Source organism: Sinocyclocheilus grahami, unplaced genomic scaffold (assembly GCF_001515645.1).
Source record: "Sinocyclocheilus grahami isolate Dianchi unplaced genomic scaffold, SAMN03320097.WGS_v1.1 scaffold543.1, whole genome shotgun sequence".
In the NCBI taxonomy this organism is placed as follows: domain Eukaryota; kingdom Metazoa; phylum Chordata; class Actinopteri; order Cypriniformes; family Cyprinidae; genus Sinocyclocheilus; species Sinocyclocheilus grahami.
In genome coordinates this window covers 1,823,038-1,842,459 of record NW_015505722.1, presented here as the reverse complement: position 1 = coordinate 1,842,459, position 19,422 = coordinate 1,823,038, and the positions used below count along the sequence as shown (strand labels likewise).

The following is a 19,422-nucleotide window of genomic DNA, read 5'->3' as shown; positions in this document are numbered from 1 at the left end:
GCTACATAATAACGACTTTCTACTTCGAGGACCTTGATAGAAATGTAGTGGAGTGAAAAGTACAATAGTTGCCTTTCAAATGTAGTGAAGTTAAAGTCATAAGTTCCCAGAAAAAATAATACTCAAGTAAAGTGTACTTAAGTACAATACTCAAGTAAATGTACTTAGTTACTGTCCGCCTCTGGTTATTTCATAGCATAGATGAATTCACCAAACAAACGTGGAAAAGTCATAATATAGAGTAGATGTGGTCAAACTTTTGACTAGCAGTATATGACTTAAACAAAAACATGAGCCATTTCTCTCTCTCTCTATGTATTTATGTAACTTATGTATATAACGTTACGTTACATATACAAATATAAACAAACATACACGCGCGCAAACAGCATATATTTGTACTGTAACTAGTTACTTGTATTGTGCTACCAACACGTTGTGACGTTTGGTAGCACAATACAAAATCCCTGAAAGAAAAGAAGAAAAAAAACTTTAATTTCAGAAAAATATCACATCGCGCAGCGTAACACAATATAAATATAGATATAACAGCTATTCGACTTTTATATGACTGTTATTCAGCGCCTGTTCCGAGTCTGCCAGCTCTACAGTCACAGTTTATTCACGCAGCCTATTTTAACACATCTGACTGAAAACGCAGTATCTAAAACAGTTTCAAACTAAAAAGGCGTTACCCAGATTCAGTGTGATCTGTCTGAATCGTAAAACAGACTCTCTTTCAAATCCAAGTTCCCAGAAAAAATAATACTCAAGTAAAGTAGATACTCAAAAAGTGTACTTAAGTACAATACTCAAGTAAATGTACTTAGTTACTGTCCGCCTCTGGTTATTTCATAGCATAGATGAATTCACCAAACAAACGTGGAAAAGTCATAATATAGAGTAGATGTGGTCAAATTTTGACTAGCAGTATATGATTTAAACAAAAACATGAGCCATTTCTCTCTCTCTCTCTATGTATTTATGTAACTTATGTATATAACGTTACGTTACATATACAAATATAAACAAACATACACGCGCGCAAACAGCATATATTTGTACTGTAACTACTAGTTACTTGTATTGTGCTACCAACACGTTGTGACGTTTGGTAGCACAATACAAAATCCCTGAAAGAAAAGAAGAAAAAAACTTTAATTTCAGAAAAATATCACATCGCGCAGCGTAACACAATATAAATATAGATATAACAGCTTTTCGACTTTTATATGACTGTTATTCAGCGCCTGTTCCGAGTCTGCCAGCTCTACAGTCACAGTTTATTCACGCAGCCTATTTTAACACATCTGACTGAAAACGCAGTATCTAAAACAGTTTCAAACTAAAAAGGCGTTACCCAGATTCAGTGTGATCTGTCTGAATCGTAAAACAGACTCTCTTTCAAATCCGCAGATCTCTATGTAACTCCTTTCTAGCACACCCGCCATCTTCCCGCGTTGCACATTGGGACTGAGCTGAGTTCCGCGCTTCTTCTTCTTCTTCTTCTTCTTTCAGGTTTAATGGCGGTTGGCAACTCGTCTCAAAGGTGCATTACCGCCACCTACTAGACTGGAGTGTGGGCATTAGACTGACATCAAAGGAGAGGTGGAGAGAAAAAACAACACCAAAAAAAAAAACCCTATTAAATTCTTTCTCTTAACCCAGTGTTTTTTAAAAATAACATTAATAAACTGCACCTTAACCTGTTCCAAATCTTGTCCATACAATTTCAGTGGCACTACTTTGTGGCGCTTAGAGAAGCATATAACTTGAGTTTTTGGGATTGAGAGTTTAAATCCCCATTTATAAATCCATTGTTAAACTTTCTCTATTGTATTTTGCATTTTCTTTCTTAGATATTCTACATTTCGACCCCTAACTCAGAGTGCTCCATCGTCTGCATAAAGTGACTTACCTATATTTCCACTTACCTGATCAAAAATGCCATTTATCATAATATTGAACAGCATGGGGCTGCAAACACTACCTTGTGGGGTACCATTTTCCACTATATGCCTACTTGAATATTCTATACCAACCTTAACTGCTATTGTTCTTCTGTCCAGGAAGTCTAATACCCAACCAAATAATTTACCTTTTATTCCTAATTTGTCAAGTTTAATAAGAAGTCTGAGCTCCGCGCTTCCGCCTTTCAAACACTTAAAGGGACTGTAAAATTCAGTAGCTCTGCAAAGCTGATATAAACAGACATTTGAGAGAGAGAGAGAGAGAGAGAGAGCAGGGAAATATTCAGATTTTACCTTTTTCTTAATAATTAATTTAAAGATATGCAGGAGGAGTAATAATGACACAATTTCACACATTAGACCTAGTATTTCTTTCGATTTAGTGGCAATTAAAATATTGGAAATCTATAAAAGCATTATAGAGTGCTGCATGGATGATGTAATTTTGTAAGTTGGTGTCACCCTGGTTGTCTGTCTGGCTTTAAGGAAAACATATGAGTAATGACATCCAGTCTTAGATTTAAGGATTACATAACCAATAAGAGTTACATTCTATTTATAGATATACACAAAGCCTTTGATACTGTAAAACATATTTTTTTATTTGATGTATTAGATCTTTTTGGTTTTGGTCAATACGTTCAGTATTAATTTTATAATTTCAGTTGAACTTCCTTGGGGAACAACTCGTAGATTTAGCATTGTTTAGCATAAAACAGGGAGATGCGGCGGCTCCTTTTCTTTTTCTTCTGCTCATAAACAATGGCTTTACATAAAGGCCTACATAACAACTCTTTTCAAGGCTTCAGAATTAGGGATAGAGAATTTAAATGGTGTCAGCTCGCTGATGATATAGGTTTTTGTTTTTTGAAAGATATATCATAGATTAAGAAATTTATAAGAGTGTCTCAACGTATTTTCTGAAGCAGGTTTATCTCTAAATGTTAAAAATGTAAATGTTTTCCACTTAAAGACAATGGCATTCCTTTAACTGAATTTGAAGGTATTGGGAGGAAGTAACTTATCTTGGTATTAATATCTGTAAAAATCAGTCAGACAGGGCACAACCCCAACCCATTATCTTGAAAATTAGAAAGAAATTGAATATGTGGTTCATGAGGGATTTCTTACTCAAAGATTCTTTTGTCCAAATCTGATGGATTATCTCGTTTAGTCTTAAGTATTATTAGATATACCAAAATATTTTCTTAAAAAATTGACTCAACCTTATTCAATGTCATATGGAAAAACAAGCCTCACTATTTAAATAGAAATATTTCATGTAATTCAAATAATCAAGGAGGTATGCTTGATTTGAACATTTTATTAAACATAAAGATAAGATATGGTATATAATTTGTAATCTAACTTTTGGAAAAAAGTTGGTAGCAAAGAGTTCCTTTTGAAATGTGACTTGAAATTGTTAATCCAATTATCCAATTTTATCCAATATAGAAAGCCTCCTTCGGGGAAGTCATGGCCTAATGGTTAGAGAGTCAGACTTGTAACCTAAAGGTTGTGAGTTCAAGTCTCTGGTCCAGCAGGAATTGTAAGTGGGGGAGTGAATGTACAGCACTCCCTCCCACCTTCAATACCACGAATGAGGTGCCCTTGAGCAAGGCACCGAACCCCCAACTGCTCCCTGGGCGACACAGCATAAATGGCTGCCCACTGGTGTGTGCGTGTGCGTGCGCGTGCGTGTGCGTGTGCGTGTGCGTGTGTGTGTGTGTGTGTGTGCATGCGTGTGTGCCTTCAATGCAAAGCACTAATTCTGAATATGGGTCACCATACTTGGCCACATGTCATGCCACATCACGTTTTTATGTTGACTTTATACAAATATAATTATTCCCCACACAAACAGCCATTATGGAATAATAAAAATGTTACATATAAGACTAAATAGATTTTCTATGATATTATTATTATGATATATTAAAATGTTTTCACAACTGATAAATGGTGAAGGATATTTATTTACATAAACTCAATTTTTAGAGAAATTTGGTATCCCAATATAGTAAGTGGTCAGAAAGGATACCCAATATCACCCATTTCAATGCTGACCTAAAGATTTCTTTTGAAAGCTTACGGGGACTTTCAAGCCGTAAAGCTATTAGAACTATGGGCATATAAACTCCTCCATTTTGTTTTGATTGTTATTGTACCCTTTTCCTGTTATTTTCTTTTTGTTTAAGTTTTTTTTCCCGTCTTTAATATATGAACATCTTTTCTTATTTTTTTTAAAATGTCTTTGTTATGAATGTTATCCTTAATGTTGAATACTTGATGTTAAAAATGTTACTCATGTTTTATGACGTTACATATTTTGTTTTTGAGTATTATGTGTGAAACATTTTGTATTTTTGAAATGTTACATGCATGTCATTTTGGGAAATAAATATTTAATAAAAAAAAAAAAAGCATCACCCATCAGCTTTAAATCAAAATACACAACTCTAACTGATTAAAGAGCAAAAGAACTACAGAAAGTAGTAAAAAATTTCCAACCAATGTAAAGATATATTTTCTGGACTGGCATGTTTTAGTCCAGATTAAATTGTAACCCCCCCATAGATTTCCATAGATGCCATGGAAAGAGCTTTTAAAAGCAGAAACTATACACTCATGTTGAGGAGCATGTCCAAGTATTGGGTTAGTTTCATATTCCCAAATAAATGGAACAAATTTACAAAAAGATATTTTATGTCAGGCTAATTTGGTTCTTTAAACTGACTGTGGCTGAAATTGCCACCTATACCTTTATATAATGCACTGTTTGAGTGGATAGACATTTGTAGTGGTGTCTGAAACCATCGTGGGCATTATCGAGTGCTCTCATTCAATCCCATAATGCACCACAGTAATGAGGGTACAACCAATGTACTCAATACACATGTACTATGAGGGTAATGCTGCATGAATGAATGTTGCATCTCAACAGAAGAGGAGCAGATAGACCTGGCTGTAAATGCCTGTGGCAGCTTAAGCATTGCGTAACACAAAACAAATACAACTTTTGCTGGCATGGAAGAAACAAAGAAAGAGATCTGCTTATTTTGGGGTATATTTTATGATTGCCAAATAAAATCAATAAAAGTCAATCAAATCTTATATATGCATATTAGAATGTTGAAATGATGCAAACTTTATTTTCAAATGCCCAGATATACATACGGTGTCAACATACTTCTGTTAATCCAGCCACAGTCTAGACACAACCAACAAGCGCAAACAGCTCAAGTTCAATGTACATGCAGTAATCTATGATTTTAAGACTAAATATCAGAAACACTAGCACTACAGGCTGAATTAATTTGAAAAGCTCCATCCAGCATTTTTGAAGGTCAGGCATTGACATTGTGTTCAGGTCTATGCTTCTTTGCAGGCCAGTCAAATTGTGTGGACCTCACTTTGTGCATGTGGTATTGTCATGTTGGAGCAAAAAATGGCCTTCCCCAAGCTGTTGCAACAAAACTGAAATGACAAAATTCTCTAGAATCAAGAAGTTAATGTTTGAAGCATTTTTACCTTTATTCCAAAATATTAACTATAATAATGCAGTAACAATTTTCAGATTTTAACAGAGTGCCTGCTGTTTACTCTTGTATAGTGGAAGCATTTCATGCTCTTTGTGTCGTAGCTGCAATGAATGGACTTCACTGCGCCACGTTACCTACACAATTTCACATTTGTATTTACTAAAAGCTACAATTAAACAATGACAATTTACAGATTTTAAAATGGCCCAACTTTGTACCTCTAACTGTTTATAAATCAAATCATGAGTTAAATCGTAAGCAGTTGTTAAACAAGACAAAAATATGATTGAATAAAAGAAACACTTTCTTTATTTGTGTTTGTCTGACTTGTCTACGAGAGAACCTGATGAATCTGAACACTTAACCTTGCACAGTAATGTGATTTTTATTATTTACAATTTATGGGAATTAAGACACTTTCCCCCGGGTTCACAGACAAGGCTTAAACCTAGTCCTAGATTAAAATGTAAATCTGAGCTGTTTCAACTGAAAGAAACTTGCACTGACTGATCTTAAAACATGTCAGTGCCTCTGTTTTGTCTTAAGATGCACACCGGTAATGCTTTTTTCTAAGGCATGTTTATAAAAATGACTTAAATGTCCTAGTTGAACTGCGGCCTAATCCTGGCTTAGGCTAAACCATGAAACTGGGCCAAAATTGCATATGGTTTTTGACTAGCATGTGTTCTTTTCTATTTAATTTCACTCCTTTCTCCAACCAATCCTGAAGCTCTTATAGACTCATGCCGATTTACACATTGATTCTCTGTCTTTTTATCTTACACCCTAAAATTATTCTGGTAGGGTAAGTATAGTCAAATCTAGCATAAACCATAAAGTACCTGCAAACCTGCCTACAGGTTGAAGTTCTTCAGGATTCCCTTGTGGTTGTTCTTTTTTGAGGCTCAGTTAATGCAAAAATAAAACTTAAAATCAGCTAGGCTGAAGTTCTGTAATCAAACTCTACACAGCAATATTGGAGATGCTGTTAAGCATCCTTCGATAGGGTATCAGGTGTCCTTCATGCTTAATGCAGGCAGCATCTGAAGAGTGATTTACTCCTCAATCTTTGTATACTTCTTTTTGGGGAATTCCACTTGCATCTCATGAATCCAATCTTCCTGTTACTTCTTAGGAGTATCAATCTCTGTGACTCGTGTCCAATTTGCCAGACGTCCTTCCGGTGGATTTTAGGTACTTTCTAATCACATATCATTCAAATATTTTTATATTAAAGCATATATAGCATTAACTTAAAAGCAAGAAAAATAAAATTTCTTTCACTTCATAAGTGGATAGCCGCTCCGCTCCCTGCCATGTCCCCCTGCTAGACTCGGTCAAGTTTGATGAATGGTTCATTCAGTTGTGTTCGCCATCAGAAGGCTGTGCCACGGAGACCTGTGCCATTCTTCAAGCTGCCCTCCGTTGATGAGGCCATCACCGTGCATCTCTGTTTTGCGGTGTCATTGGAATAGAAAACACGCCCATCGCATCACTCTAAGCCATGCATGCTCACCTCAGGTGCAAAAAGCCTGTACAACAGTCAGGCAAAACTCCTTATCATATATGAAAACAGCCCTAATCCCAAACTCTATACTGCAGTGTGACAGATCTGATGATCTGCGCTACCAGCGTGACAGCTCAATCTGCTGCACAATGGGAAGTTTGGTGGCTCTTGACTGACGCTTTCTCTTCTGTGAAGAGGAGCCTTCAGCCCACCATTTCACTGGAGCTGGCTCCCAAAAAAGCCTGTTTACAGATTCTTGTAACAGTCCTCTATGCCTGTTATCCACTCATGTAGATGAATGGGAGGCGGCCCTTACAGGAATATCTGACTGGCTAATGAAAACCGTCCAGTTAGATTATAAGATTCAGCTTGTGTGATGGCATTCTATCATCCACGATTTCCTCGTGGGGTGCACTGGTACTATGTCTAAAACGTCAAAACCTCCTCACAAAAGACACGATAGAGGCCGTCCCACCCAATAATTAGTCAAAAGGGGTTCTACATCTTCAGATGTTATTGAGCTTTCGTCTGGGGGACTGTATTGTAATGCATTACTTTTTAAAATATCTGAGCTATACTTTTTCAAATACGTAATTCCAGTTACTTTGTTTTCCCCATGTTGAGAGAAATTGGGAGCAAGCGCAGAGACGATGTGTGCGCTGTGTAAAAATGTTACTGTAGTTCTAGACTAAATAGGAACATGCATTTACTCAACTCACTTGAACAAAAACAGATTCAGTATTCCTCAAAATGAATAACAACTGTGAAATGCAAACTCAGAATATGGCAAACCTGCAATAATTAAATGTTAAATAACACAAATATCATTTATGTATTTAATCCCGTTTTATTACCAGTGTCTTCGCTGCTGGCCTTTCAACCACTTAAACCATTCTAATAAGCATAAATGACTTTAGATAAACATATCTTTTTAATTGCTGAAGAGTGTTGAACTACTCCCGTGTCTTAGTCTTTAAGCATTCCAGAATGGCAGCACAGCTGAAAGGTTTGTTTGTGCTTTTTGAATTTACATTTGATTCAGCCCGAGGCGTATACATTTCACTTTTGGTGTGAAAGGGCTTTTACCTTTGCCAAAAATACAACTTTTGTTTTTCTTTTAACATTAAAAACAAACATGCAAGAACAGCTCAGATGAGAAAAAGTCAAACAAAAGTAACATACATTACTTTCCATAACAGGTAACCAAGTAATGCAATTAGTTACTTTTTTAGAGAGTAATGCAAAATTGTAATGCATTACTTTTAAAAGTAACTTTCCCCAACACTGCTCATTACAGGCATGATTCACATTCGTAGGGATGGTTTATAAGTGTAAAGCCATTCCCTTCCTTTCTCTCCAGTATGACTAATGATAACATACTCGTCTCCAACACCTTGTTATATGCAAGACCAGAGAAAACAGGGAGGCAGTAAAGGAAGCAATTAAAGGAAACGAGGATGCTCAAATAAGAAATGAGAAGCACCCAAAGTCTCATTCCCCTCGTCTTGGTGAACTAGGTTGCAATATGACATTTTGTATTTATTTTTATCTGGCAACCCAACTCGTGCTTGCTCTGTATTTTATTTCTGTATTAGATTTGAAGTTCCATGACATTAAAATGATCATGTTTCCAGCCCTTTAATTTGAGATCAATTAGATGTCCTGTGATTTTGTTGTTTAATAATTTGATGATTGGTTCTAACCCAAGCGCTTGCCACTGCTGCTCACAAAAATGTAAAATATTTTTATATTCAGCGCTGAACTAGTAAATAATTTTGAAAATTAGAAGAACAGATTAAACAGTCCACCGTCAATTATTCCTTGTGTGGTGTAACTTCAGTGGTGATTTTCACTTGCATGGGCAACAATAAGCAAAATACATGCAATATTCTAAAAAAATCTTGCTTAACATTGCTCTCATTAAGCATTTTCGCAGATGTACTTCACAGTAAATGGTAAATTATTAATAATTATCCATCACGCTATATTTTTGCAGGAGCTTTAGTGACTATCTTAACTTAATTAGTGGGTCTCTCCAGGTCACCATCACTTGGGTTTAAAAAGTTGGGGGGGGGGGGGGGGAGCACCCTTTTTTTTATATATATTTTTTTAAAGTTGGTTTAAAATGCAGCACAAAGTGGCCCAGAAACTCTAATCTTATTAGCCCAGTTTTATCATCATGTTGGCTACGTGTACGATTCCATAGTAGTTACAAAATGCTACTACTAGAAAAACTAAATGGTCTAGATCAGGGGTGCCCAAACTCGGTCCTGGAGGGCCGGTGTCCTGCAGAGTTTTGCTCCAACTTGCCTCAGCACACCTGCCTTCAAGTTTCTAGTATGCCTAGTAAGAGCTTGATTAGCTGGTTCAGGTGTGTTTAATTGGGGTTGAAGCTAAACTCTGCAGGACACCGGCCCTCCAGGACTGAGTTTGGACACCCCTGGTCTAGATTAACCGCAATCATGCTACAATCTGTCACTCTCAATAAGGCCGAAAAACTCCAAATCTACATAAGAACTCCCCCAGCAGAGTCTGTTTCTGTTGAAGATGCCTTTGTTATCGCTCGTAGTCACAGACACCATTCAGATCTATCCTGTCAGCATAACATTTGATGAAATTACACTTCTTTTAATTAACAGAACTTCTAATATAACATGCAAGTAGTGTTTTCCATTTTTGTGGAAACTGTTATAGGATCTCCATCTGATGACACTAGAGACACATCGGACACAAGATAGAAATGCACTCCAGTTAATATCAGGATATGAAAAGCATGTTTATGGCAGGTGCTAAGGAGTCATAGTGCATGTATAATGGTGCACATTTTTAGAACTAAAAACCTTAATGAAACAAAATAGACTTTTATTGTGCCACGTATTGAAATCTACTATATGAAGCCAAAAATGTAGTGTGTGAAGTTATCTTTAGATACAGGTTTTAAAACAACTTAATCACTTGATAAAGGGTAAATAAAGGCAAAAAACAAACAAACATGTGATCAGTAATACTGATTTGTACCGTACGGAATGGACCTGTGGAATGTTGTCCAACCTTGTTATTAACATAATAAAACAAAAATAAACAGGCACTGAAAAACGAGTGTAAGAGAAGTAGTAGTATATTACCATAGGAATAAAATGAAGGTATATGGCGAGCTCCTCTGTTAATCTTCTCAAGCCAACATGAGACAGAGCGACACTCTTTTAACTACATGAAATCCCTACAAGTGTTACAAACAAAACCACTTCTGTGATATTAATCCACCTGCCTTTGGAATGAGTTTGTAATGTTTTAGGAGTTTCTTCAGGCAGTACCAGCGAAAGGTCACATGGGCAGGTCAACACTGTTATGGCGGGTTTTCCTGGAGGTACCATCGTAACGGGGCAGTGCTTTCTGCAGGCTGGACATGGCAGCCGTGCGCTCCACGTCGATGACCGCGTACAGCTCTGTCCTGCGGGTGGGCGTCTGGGGAAGCGGTGAAGTGGGCGTCTTTGGGGTCTGAGGGTTGCTAGAGTTCTCCGTCTCTGTCTCCACTTCAATGTAGTTCAGTCTGTGAGACTCAAAACTGGGGCGGCGGAAATCGAAGTCAAAGAAGGTAGGTGCGGAGCGGTCCCGCCAGCGGGCCGACTCCAGCTTGTTAGCGCTGAGGGGGGCAGTCACGTTCTCGGTGTTGATGTAGTAGTGAGTGGGGTCAGGGCTGTACTGCCGATGGTTGTGGAAACCATTGATGGGCTGCGACTGAAGCTCCACAACCTCTTCCCCGTCCTCATCTTCGGAGCCGCCCTTCGGGTGCTCTCGCAGAGGAGGCAGGGCAGGGAGGTTCTCGTAGTCCAGCAAAGCCGTTCTTCGCTGGGCTGAGTTGTTGACGTTGGCATCAGGAGTGAGAGGAGGCGGCCGAGCCCAGCGCCGAGAGAGAGCCGAGAGCGAACCGTTGAAGTTCTCCGGAATGATTGAGACTCCAGGAGAGGTTTCTTCGGATCCGCTGCTGTCAATCGCATCTGTGCCACTTATAACACTTCCATTTGAGTTCTGGGCTGAGCTACTCGCCCCTCCCTCTGCCCCAGCGCACTGCTGTCCTGACAAATTCGCCTCTCTCTGCCTCTGTCTCTGCACAGGAGTTGGGCCCAACACAAAGCGAGCACCTTCAGGCTCCAGCTGCACTCGAGGGCCAGGATCAGGGGCCTCTTGAGGGATGGCTTCCTCTCCATCCGCTAATGAGACATTCAGTTCTGCAGGAACCTCTAAAACATTTGGGCTGTGCTGCTCCAGCAGACCAGTGGTGTTCACATATGTGTGCCCCTGAGGAGACATAAGACATGCTTTAGTGACTATTACACTTAAGTGGTGACATGACATATTTTTAGGAATGCCCCTGCATAGAATTTCAGGAACAATAATGATAACCAACAGCTTGTGATGGCCGGCTTTCACACAAACAGTTTAATCAGAAACATGAAAATGGGGGAGCGTACCACATTACCGAACTACTGGTAGGAGGTGGTCTGAGTCTGATTGCACTGGAACTGTGAGATTCATGTGAATGCGAGAGATGAATGAAAATGCACAAGGATTCAGGACTTGAGTCTGAAACCAGACCATCGCTGAGCGAGGTGCTGGGAACATTTGTACTCTGCAGAAATGTGTGAAAACCACCTAAATCACCATCATTGTGAATGGGGTTTGAGACTGATTGCATTTTCACTTACCCTCACAGCCTCTTCCACAGCTAGGAGCGGGTGCGTGGACTCCTCGCCCAATGATGGAAGGCACGTGCTCCCAACAGATGGATGCCGACTAGAGGGGTGAGAGGACGCATCCCCCAATGAGGGATACCGCAAGCTGCCATTTGGTAAAGTAGGGAGGAGGTTTCCAGGAGCTAAAGCAAAGAAAAAAGATTCTCATTACTGTTTTACAACGATTATGCATTTAAATAACTATAAATCAGTGGCGGACTGGCCATCTGGAGCATCTGGAGTTTTCCCGGTGGGCCGCTGTACAATGTAGGCCGGCCCTGTGTGTAAATATATATAACAAAATGAATTGTAGTAATTGTACGCATATACTTCCATCGCCCCAGACGAATGGCAGGCCACTTGATTCAAAAATTCGAATTAATTTTGTGTGTTCTGGCTCAGTGCAGCGGTCAGTGCTCAGCGCTTGTCAATGTCAAAATGTTTGAAATAGCCAATCAAAGTGTAGAAGGCGGGATTTACTGCTCACAGACGCTGAGCTGCGCGTGACTTGAATGCGAGCCGAGGTAAGTTGTAAGCAGGTAAACATGACGAGACAATTCAGCAATATTTGCCAACCATTACGATAAAAAAAAAAAAAAAAAAGTTAAATGACATTCATTTTCAGGAATGCAAACTACTACTGGCCTTTTCAAATTTGTTAGATTTTAATGCCATTTACGTTATTAATCTGCAGTTTTCAGCAGACATGAAATAAGAGCTAATTTATCTCTGTATAGGCTTTCTTCCGTGATTTCAGGTGTCTAAGAAAATGTTTAAAAATCTATAAAAATCATTCTCAATCTTGCTCTGAAACATTGTGTAAGTCTAAAGACTGTTGCTTTCGAGTGCTGTGCATATGAAAGTGATTTATATTATAGGCCTAATAAAAATATAATCTGCTTATTAATTCACATGCATTATTTTATATACACACTGGCTGTTAAAAGTTTGAAATAATTAAGGCTTATTTATTTATTTGAAAGAAGACTGAATTTATTTGATCAAAAATACAGTAACAATAATATTATGAAATATTGCACTTAAAATAGTGGTTTTCTATTCAAGATATTTTAAAATATAATTTATTCCTGTGATCAAAGCTGAATTTTCAGCATCATTACTCCAGTCTTCAGTGTCCCTTCAGAAATAATTTTAATGCTGCTTAATTTGCTGCCTAATTATTAGCAGTTATTATTTTTGATCAGTTTTTAATAATGGTTTTTATTATTGGTATAATGGTTCTCAGCTAAAGAATGGCATTTATTTGAAATATAAGTACTTTGTAATGAGTATAAATATCTTTACTGACACTTAAATCGATTTAATTCAACCTTGTTCAAATATTTATTTATATTGTTTTAATCTTACCCAAGACAGAATGGTATCACAATTTCCACAAAAATATGAAGCAGCACAACAGTTTTCAACATTGATAATAATCAGAAATGTTTCTTGAGCAGCAAATCAGCATATTAGAATGATTTCTGAAGAATCACGTGACACTGAAGACTGAGTAATGATGCTGGAAATACAGCTTTTGATCACAGGAATAAAATACATTTTACTATATATTAGCACGTAAGACAGCTATTTTAAATTGTAACATTATATATTTCACAGTACTGTTTACTGTATTTTTCATCATCAATATAATTTGTATACTCAACAACTGGAGCTCTATTTCTTAAAATGATAGATGTCAAGCTCCTGCAAAAGGACAGATACTGTATATGACCAATAGAAAGGCACCATAAAAACAGTCCGCATTCTGCACTATTCAAGTCTTCTAGATGATACCAGAGCATTGTGTCATATGGACTGAGAATATAGGTATTTAACTTTAGTGATATTAAACTGTCCCTCGTAAAAAGTCTTAAAAATGATTTATTATTTGCCATATACACCAGGAAAGACAAGTTATAATGTAAAGAATGCCAGTCATTTATGGTGTGGTGCGGACTGGGTTTGGTGGGCCGCTCTGTGCCAAAAAGTCCAGGGCCACTTTTTGGCCCCAGTCCACCCCTGCTATAAATGAAAGACAATGCAAAAAAAAATACCATGGTATACTTTACAATTTATATAGTTTTTTTTTTGCATGTTGCTGTAATAACTAGATTTTTACATTTACACTGACAACTGGAATGTTGCAATGCAAAAAAGTCTTAAAAATAGGCTTCATTTACTTTAAGAGAAATAAAATGTACTACTTTCTTATATTTTTGGAGTGGGAAATATTATCTACAGATGTTTCATGAGATACAAGATATTAGACACCTAGTAAGTTACAGAAAAGGTCAGCTAAAAAAATCTAAAAGGTCAAAAAAAAAAAAAAACATTGCTACTTTTCAATATCTTGGCAATACTGTGAAAAGATGTTATTTGTATTCATTCACATGTTTCCTTATCAAAGCTTGATGTATGAATGAAGTGCAGCCGTACTGGTTGGTGTGTGCGGTGTGAGGGGAAGCTCTGCTTCAGCTTGTGTGAGGATGGGCTCAAACACCGGCTCCTCCACTACGCTGATGCTGTTATTATGCATGATGTCCTGCAGCATGTTGAAGATCTCCTCGGCACGTGAACACTTGAAGGCAAATATCCCTGCAGAATGTCAACACAAACAGTTAAAAAACACTTGCTGCTCTGCTCTAATAGATGAAATGACCAAAAGTGGACACCAACTATTGCAAATGGTGGCAAAGAATAATAAAAACAAATAGATGTAAAACTAAATTCTAGTTAATACACCTAATGATGGATAAACAAACACACAACACAAAAACATGTAGCATAATTCAGATTCTTATCAGGGAAGCAAACGTTTGCTAATCCTGCAAGGCGCTGCAGTGTTGGAGCTAATTGTTTGGAGCACATCAAGCCGGACTTACCTGTTTAAGCATGCAAACGCTCTCGAGCTCATCCTTTTGAAAGCATGGGTTCAAATGTTAACAGTTGTACGTTAATAACTGTTCAAAGAGCTGGTGATCAGACCTTATTTGGGAAGCCTTCAAAATTGCTGAATTTCTGACAACTGTAAATGTCTGTACCGATTTTTCCCCAAGTCTCACAAAATGCATTTCTTATAAACTTGTAATTATGCGTGCGAGAGTGTATGGGATGGAGACGTTAACTTTACCTTGCCCTGTCTGGCAGCGACGGCCACTCTCAAATGAGAAGAGATTTGAATCGTAGCCATAGCGACGCAGGCACAGGTAAGGCCACTTGACAGCATCACATTTCCGCGTGCGCAGGACCAGCTCGTCCTCCGTCAGCTCCATGATACCTGCTCCCAGCTCATTTCCGTCATCATCCACATTCACCACCTGAACACATCAAACCAATCCAAACCTCACTCAATACAAAGCAACAAACAAAGACCACCCGCCACAAACAAGATCATCACAATCTAATACATGCATGCTGAAAAATACTGACCTTAAATTTACTCTGGTGATTGTCAGGGATCGATTCTTTATCTGGACAGCTAAAACAGCTTCCCATGGCTTCTTCAGACCATTTGATACCTAGAGCACAAAGACAAAACTCAACATTGTTCAGCTGGCCTGAAGCACAATTCAAATTCTGCTGCTTTAACAATGTGTGAGCCGACATTCGCTGCATTCACGGCGTGATGAAGTCTATTAGAATGTAGTTGTAGGAAACAGAAAATGAGAGAAGTAGTGAGCAAATGCATAATTTTAAATGCATTTAAAACAAAGGAGGTGCATTTTCATCCCAGAAAGCATTTGACAGCACAGTCTCAATTAATATGATCTAATTTTAGTAATATTACATTATGTTTTTAGAGGGTTGTACACCACATTCTATTCTACAGCTTAACTAGCCATGCCATATCATGAAAAGGCTAAATTATGTTTATTTTAAATGACCTTTAAGAGACATTGTCAAGAGGGATCTTCTTTAAGAGGTCCTTATTTTCGATTTTCATACATTTACTTGATATTTTGACATCAACGAGATAATTGTACTATAAAGAGATACTCATTCAAAGATTCTGCTGTGACAACTAGGATTGGTATGACCATGGTATGAATATTAACCGTTATCGTCATGTACATTTGCTTAAGTACGGTACTATGATCCAGTGTTTTCAGTGTCTCTGTTCACAGTAAATGCTTCTCCACATGAACTCCCAACTCTTCAAGAGCTGTGCGTTTGGGTCGCTTACAACACGCATTTAAAAATGCAAAACACGCTCCATCCTTTTTGTTCAATTTATGAAGGGAATTGTTAATAATCTATATCTGTAAACTAACGAGAAATTTGAAGATATCCCTGCGGTTTTCTGCCAAAATAAACACTTTATGGTTTAACGTTTCAAAGCACAAAAATGTAAACGGCCATAAGCATTAGTAATTACTGTTTAAAATAAAATAATTATTAACATTACTATGCTTCAAAAAGTAGTAGTAACAGCCTGCTGTCTAATGAAATAATGCAAATACACTTTCATAGTAGTAAATCTCCATCACCTGCGGGCTTTCACATGGAGCAGCATTAACGACACAGAGCCGTTGTTCACTGACGAGCTGCGCAAAACCACATTCATATTCGCGCGATTTTTTTGCACAGCTTGTCAGTGAACAACGGCAATCGTCAAAAAATATTTATTGACAATAAATTTCAAGTTACTGGCATGTGTGGCACTTGTACAGCCTTCTTATTTATTTACCAAATTTTTTTTTTTTTTCATATGCATCTAGTAAAAATAGTTTCAATTATAATAAAGCACCCCAAAAAAAAGTTTTCAATTCTTTAATGGTCATTGTGATTGATAATAATAGCGTTTTCTGAGGCAGTTACCGTACTGTGAAAATTTCATTCCTGTTGCAACCCTAGTGCTCTATTAGACCAGACAGTAATGTTGCATCACACAAGGATGAGTAACCATGTTAATTCCAATGCTTTATCTGTTATAGCTTGTTTGATATTTCCTATTCTGCTACGCAAGCATAGCAGTGGGCGTTAGCACTGAAGTCTGAAAGAGGAGATATGATCCTAAAAAGAAATGTCTAAAACAGAAGGCCAAAAACGAGGCAGAAAATGGGCAACATGACGCCTTTAAAAAGTGAAATGACAGTTCTTACCCAGATCCAGCCACCAGGGTTCCTGGTTCATTCCCCAGCCCGAAGCAAACAGTCATTCTCTACATGTAGAAAGGGCCTACAGATGTGATAGCTGCGTCTAAAGCAATCCTATAAGGTTGGGGGGAAAAAAACAAAAAATTGACTTTTCATATGAATAGCACTGGTTTCTGTTGGGCTTCTTGGTCAGTGTGTTGGTGTTTGTTGGAGCAGTGTGATGTTTTACAACATTTAAAATCCAAATGCTTCCAACTATCAACTTAAGAATGTTGGAATTCGGTGCGGCACGCTTTAAAACATGGACCCCTAAAACAACTGATCATCAACACATACTATGTCTAACCAGCATCTCCATAATATAAGACAATTTGAAGGAAATAAACGAGAGGTGGTGCTTCAGAGGACACCTGTACATGATGCCTACAAACATTCCTTATCCCAGTAAGGCGAGTAATCTTAATGGTTTGGAAAATGAAACATTTCTGGAATATTTTCATAAAGCAATCTTGTTCTCACACTCATGCATTCCATGATGACAACTGATATGAATATATATATATATATATATATATATATAGAAAAAGAAAATCTTTTAACAGCTTCGGAAATCATCTCAAACTTTTATAAGGTGTGGAAAATATGGCACTGTAACTTAGATTACTCCCTTGTTCTTACAGATCAATCTTCACAATTGCAATGCTATATATATTTTTGAGTGAACAGACATAATTACTGTCATTATTTTAGAAAGATTTAAAAACGAATGGTAGAAACGGGTGTGTATTTTCATTTTAACAGAGTCAGACCACACTGTATCCTAAAAAAATAAAATTACATCACCTATTTTAACAGTCAATTCACTTATCCACAGCCCCATATAGAAAAGGAAATAGTTTTATGTATAGTGTGATTGCATTCCTGTAACTCAAACAGCAGCGCATGCAATGCCACAGCCATGGGTTTGATTCCTCAACTTACGAACTAATCAAATTTATAACCTTGAAATCAATGTAAGTCACTTCAGATAACCAAATGCATAAACTATTCATGTCAGTTGTATATGATCTTGAAAAATGTACATTCACTTTTCAAGAAAAGATTTCATTTAATGACTCATTTGGTATAAATAACATATTTGCCTTAAACTTTACACATGTGAGTGCAAACGCATTAATCATTATTTACAAACAAACGTTTTTAAGCATATTTTTTTATATTTAATTAATAAACAAAGTTTTTGGGAGTCACACCAAATGATGTTTTGCAACCTGAACTTTTTTTTTTCTTGCCTTGTCATAAAAATCGAATGATCTGATATTTAATGGACCCTGACACACAGGAATGAGGGGCCACAGGGGTCCTCGGTGTATGACATATTGTCCTGTTTGTGTTTGACATGTTGGTCTCAACACTTAACTTTTACAAGGCGGACAAATATATTTTTATATTAACAACAGTGGGAAAAGTATACTGTTTACCTAACCCGGGATGGTTTCTGTTGAGTACATTTAACTCAACACGACATATCTAAACATTCATCAAATGACAAGACGCAACGTGCAAACAGAACAGAACAGAACAAAACAAATCCAAATTATTATTACCCAATCAAATCATAATAAACCAAATAAAGTTTTTTGTTGTTTATTTCACACAGCTGTTTTACTCTTAAATTCAACTGGATTAACGTAACCCAGCTAACATATAACGTTGATAGGAGTAGCTGGAAAAACATATTCTGTTAAATAGATGAGGGGAAAAATACTTACGACAAGCTTTTAATCAGTCAGGATATGTATTTTTTTCATCGCTTAATATTCCACATATTACCACACGTTTATATGTTAACTTTCTGAAAAGTAAGAATCATTAGCTAAACTAGCACAGGTCCGCCCGAGCGCCAAAATAATCTAATCTCTTTCACTTGGTAATCAAACATTAACTACATAAAGCACGTTTATCTGACCGCCGTAGCGCAGTATAGTGTAAAGTAAAAGTTCACATTAAAGAGTAAATCCGGAGTTAAGGCTATTTGCTAGTTTATTTTGTTGCTATCCAGGGCCGCTGCAAACCAGTGTGTGCTAGCATTAGCATTTAGCTAGGGGACTCTGCGCATGCGCGTGTGTAAATCATTTTACGTGGGTTACGTTCGGCGAGTGCTGGAGGCTGCGCTGCGCAGAATGGGTGGTCCGAAGTGGCTCAGAAACTACAGTTGCAGCACGTAATAAAACTCTTCAGAGAAATCACTGACATCAGGTCTCCCGGACACAGTGCTGCACCTGGCATTATTGGCTGTTTCTTGAACTATGGGCAGTTTAGGTCCTGTGGACTTTTAAATAATAAACTCATTTAAAACCCGCTTTCTTACTGTCACTAGTTCAGTTTAAAATAATTTAATTGAAATATACTAAATACACACAATAAGGATATATTTTGTATTATAGCTCTACTGTAAATCATACACAATAAAAATGCAAGTGATATTTACCTTGATATTTCTTTGTTTTCTTTATGCATCACACAGAAAACCAAAGAATTTGTGGGACCTGAAGGATTTTTCTAAAGAAC

General features: G+C 37.4%; 2 protein-coding genes across 2 annotated transcripts in view; both read right to left on the bottom strand.

The window, feature by feature from the left end:
• The window catches only part of LOC107555692 (nuclear pore complex protein Nup160-like), a 73,237-nt gene extending 71,765 nt beyond the window's left edge, over positions 1–1,472 (bottom strand). Inside the window, exon 1 of the mRNA XM_016238560.1 lies at positions 1,361–1,472. Within this exon, the coding sequence (XP_016094046.1) occupies positions 1,361–1,451 (91 nt within the window). The 5' untranslated portion in view covers positions 1,452–1,472. The remainder of the gene's footprint in view (positions 1–1,360) is intronic.
• An 8,465-nt stretch (positions 1,473–9,937) lies between these two features.
• Positions 9,938–18,947, bottom strand: LOC107555736 (fibroblast growth factor receptor substrate 2-like). Its single transcript, XM_016238613.1, has 7 exons — positions 18,624–18,947; positions 16,858–16,965; positions 15,185–15,273; positions 14,886–15,072; positions 14,192–14,350; positions 11,726–11,895; positions 9,938–11,318 (listed from the first exon to the last, which is right to left on the bottom strand). The coding sequence occupies exons 2-7, from the start codon at positions 16,886–16,888 to the stop codon at positions 10,344–10,346; spliced, it is 1,611 nt and encodes a 536-aa protein (XP_016094099.1). The 5' UTR covers positions 16,889–16,965; positions 18,624–18,947; the 3' UTR covers positions 9,938–10,343.
• Positions 18,948–19,422: the final 475 nt, after the last annotated feature.

Bases quoted from the DNA above. Each gene is read 5' to 3' on its own strand.
- LOC107555736 (XM_016238613.1), bottom strand. From the start codon at position 16,888: ATGAACCAGGAACCCTGGTGGCTGGATCTGG. The intron at 15,274-16,857 runs GTAAGAACTGTC...TTTGTGCTCTAG, and splicing joins ACCCTGGTGGCTGGATCTGG to GTATCAAATGGTCTGAAGAA. The intron at 11,319-11,725 runs GTAAGTGAAAAT...ATGTCTCCTCAG, and splicing joins CTGTGGAAGAGGCTGTGAGG to GGGCACACATATGTGAACAC.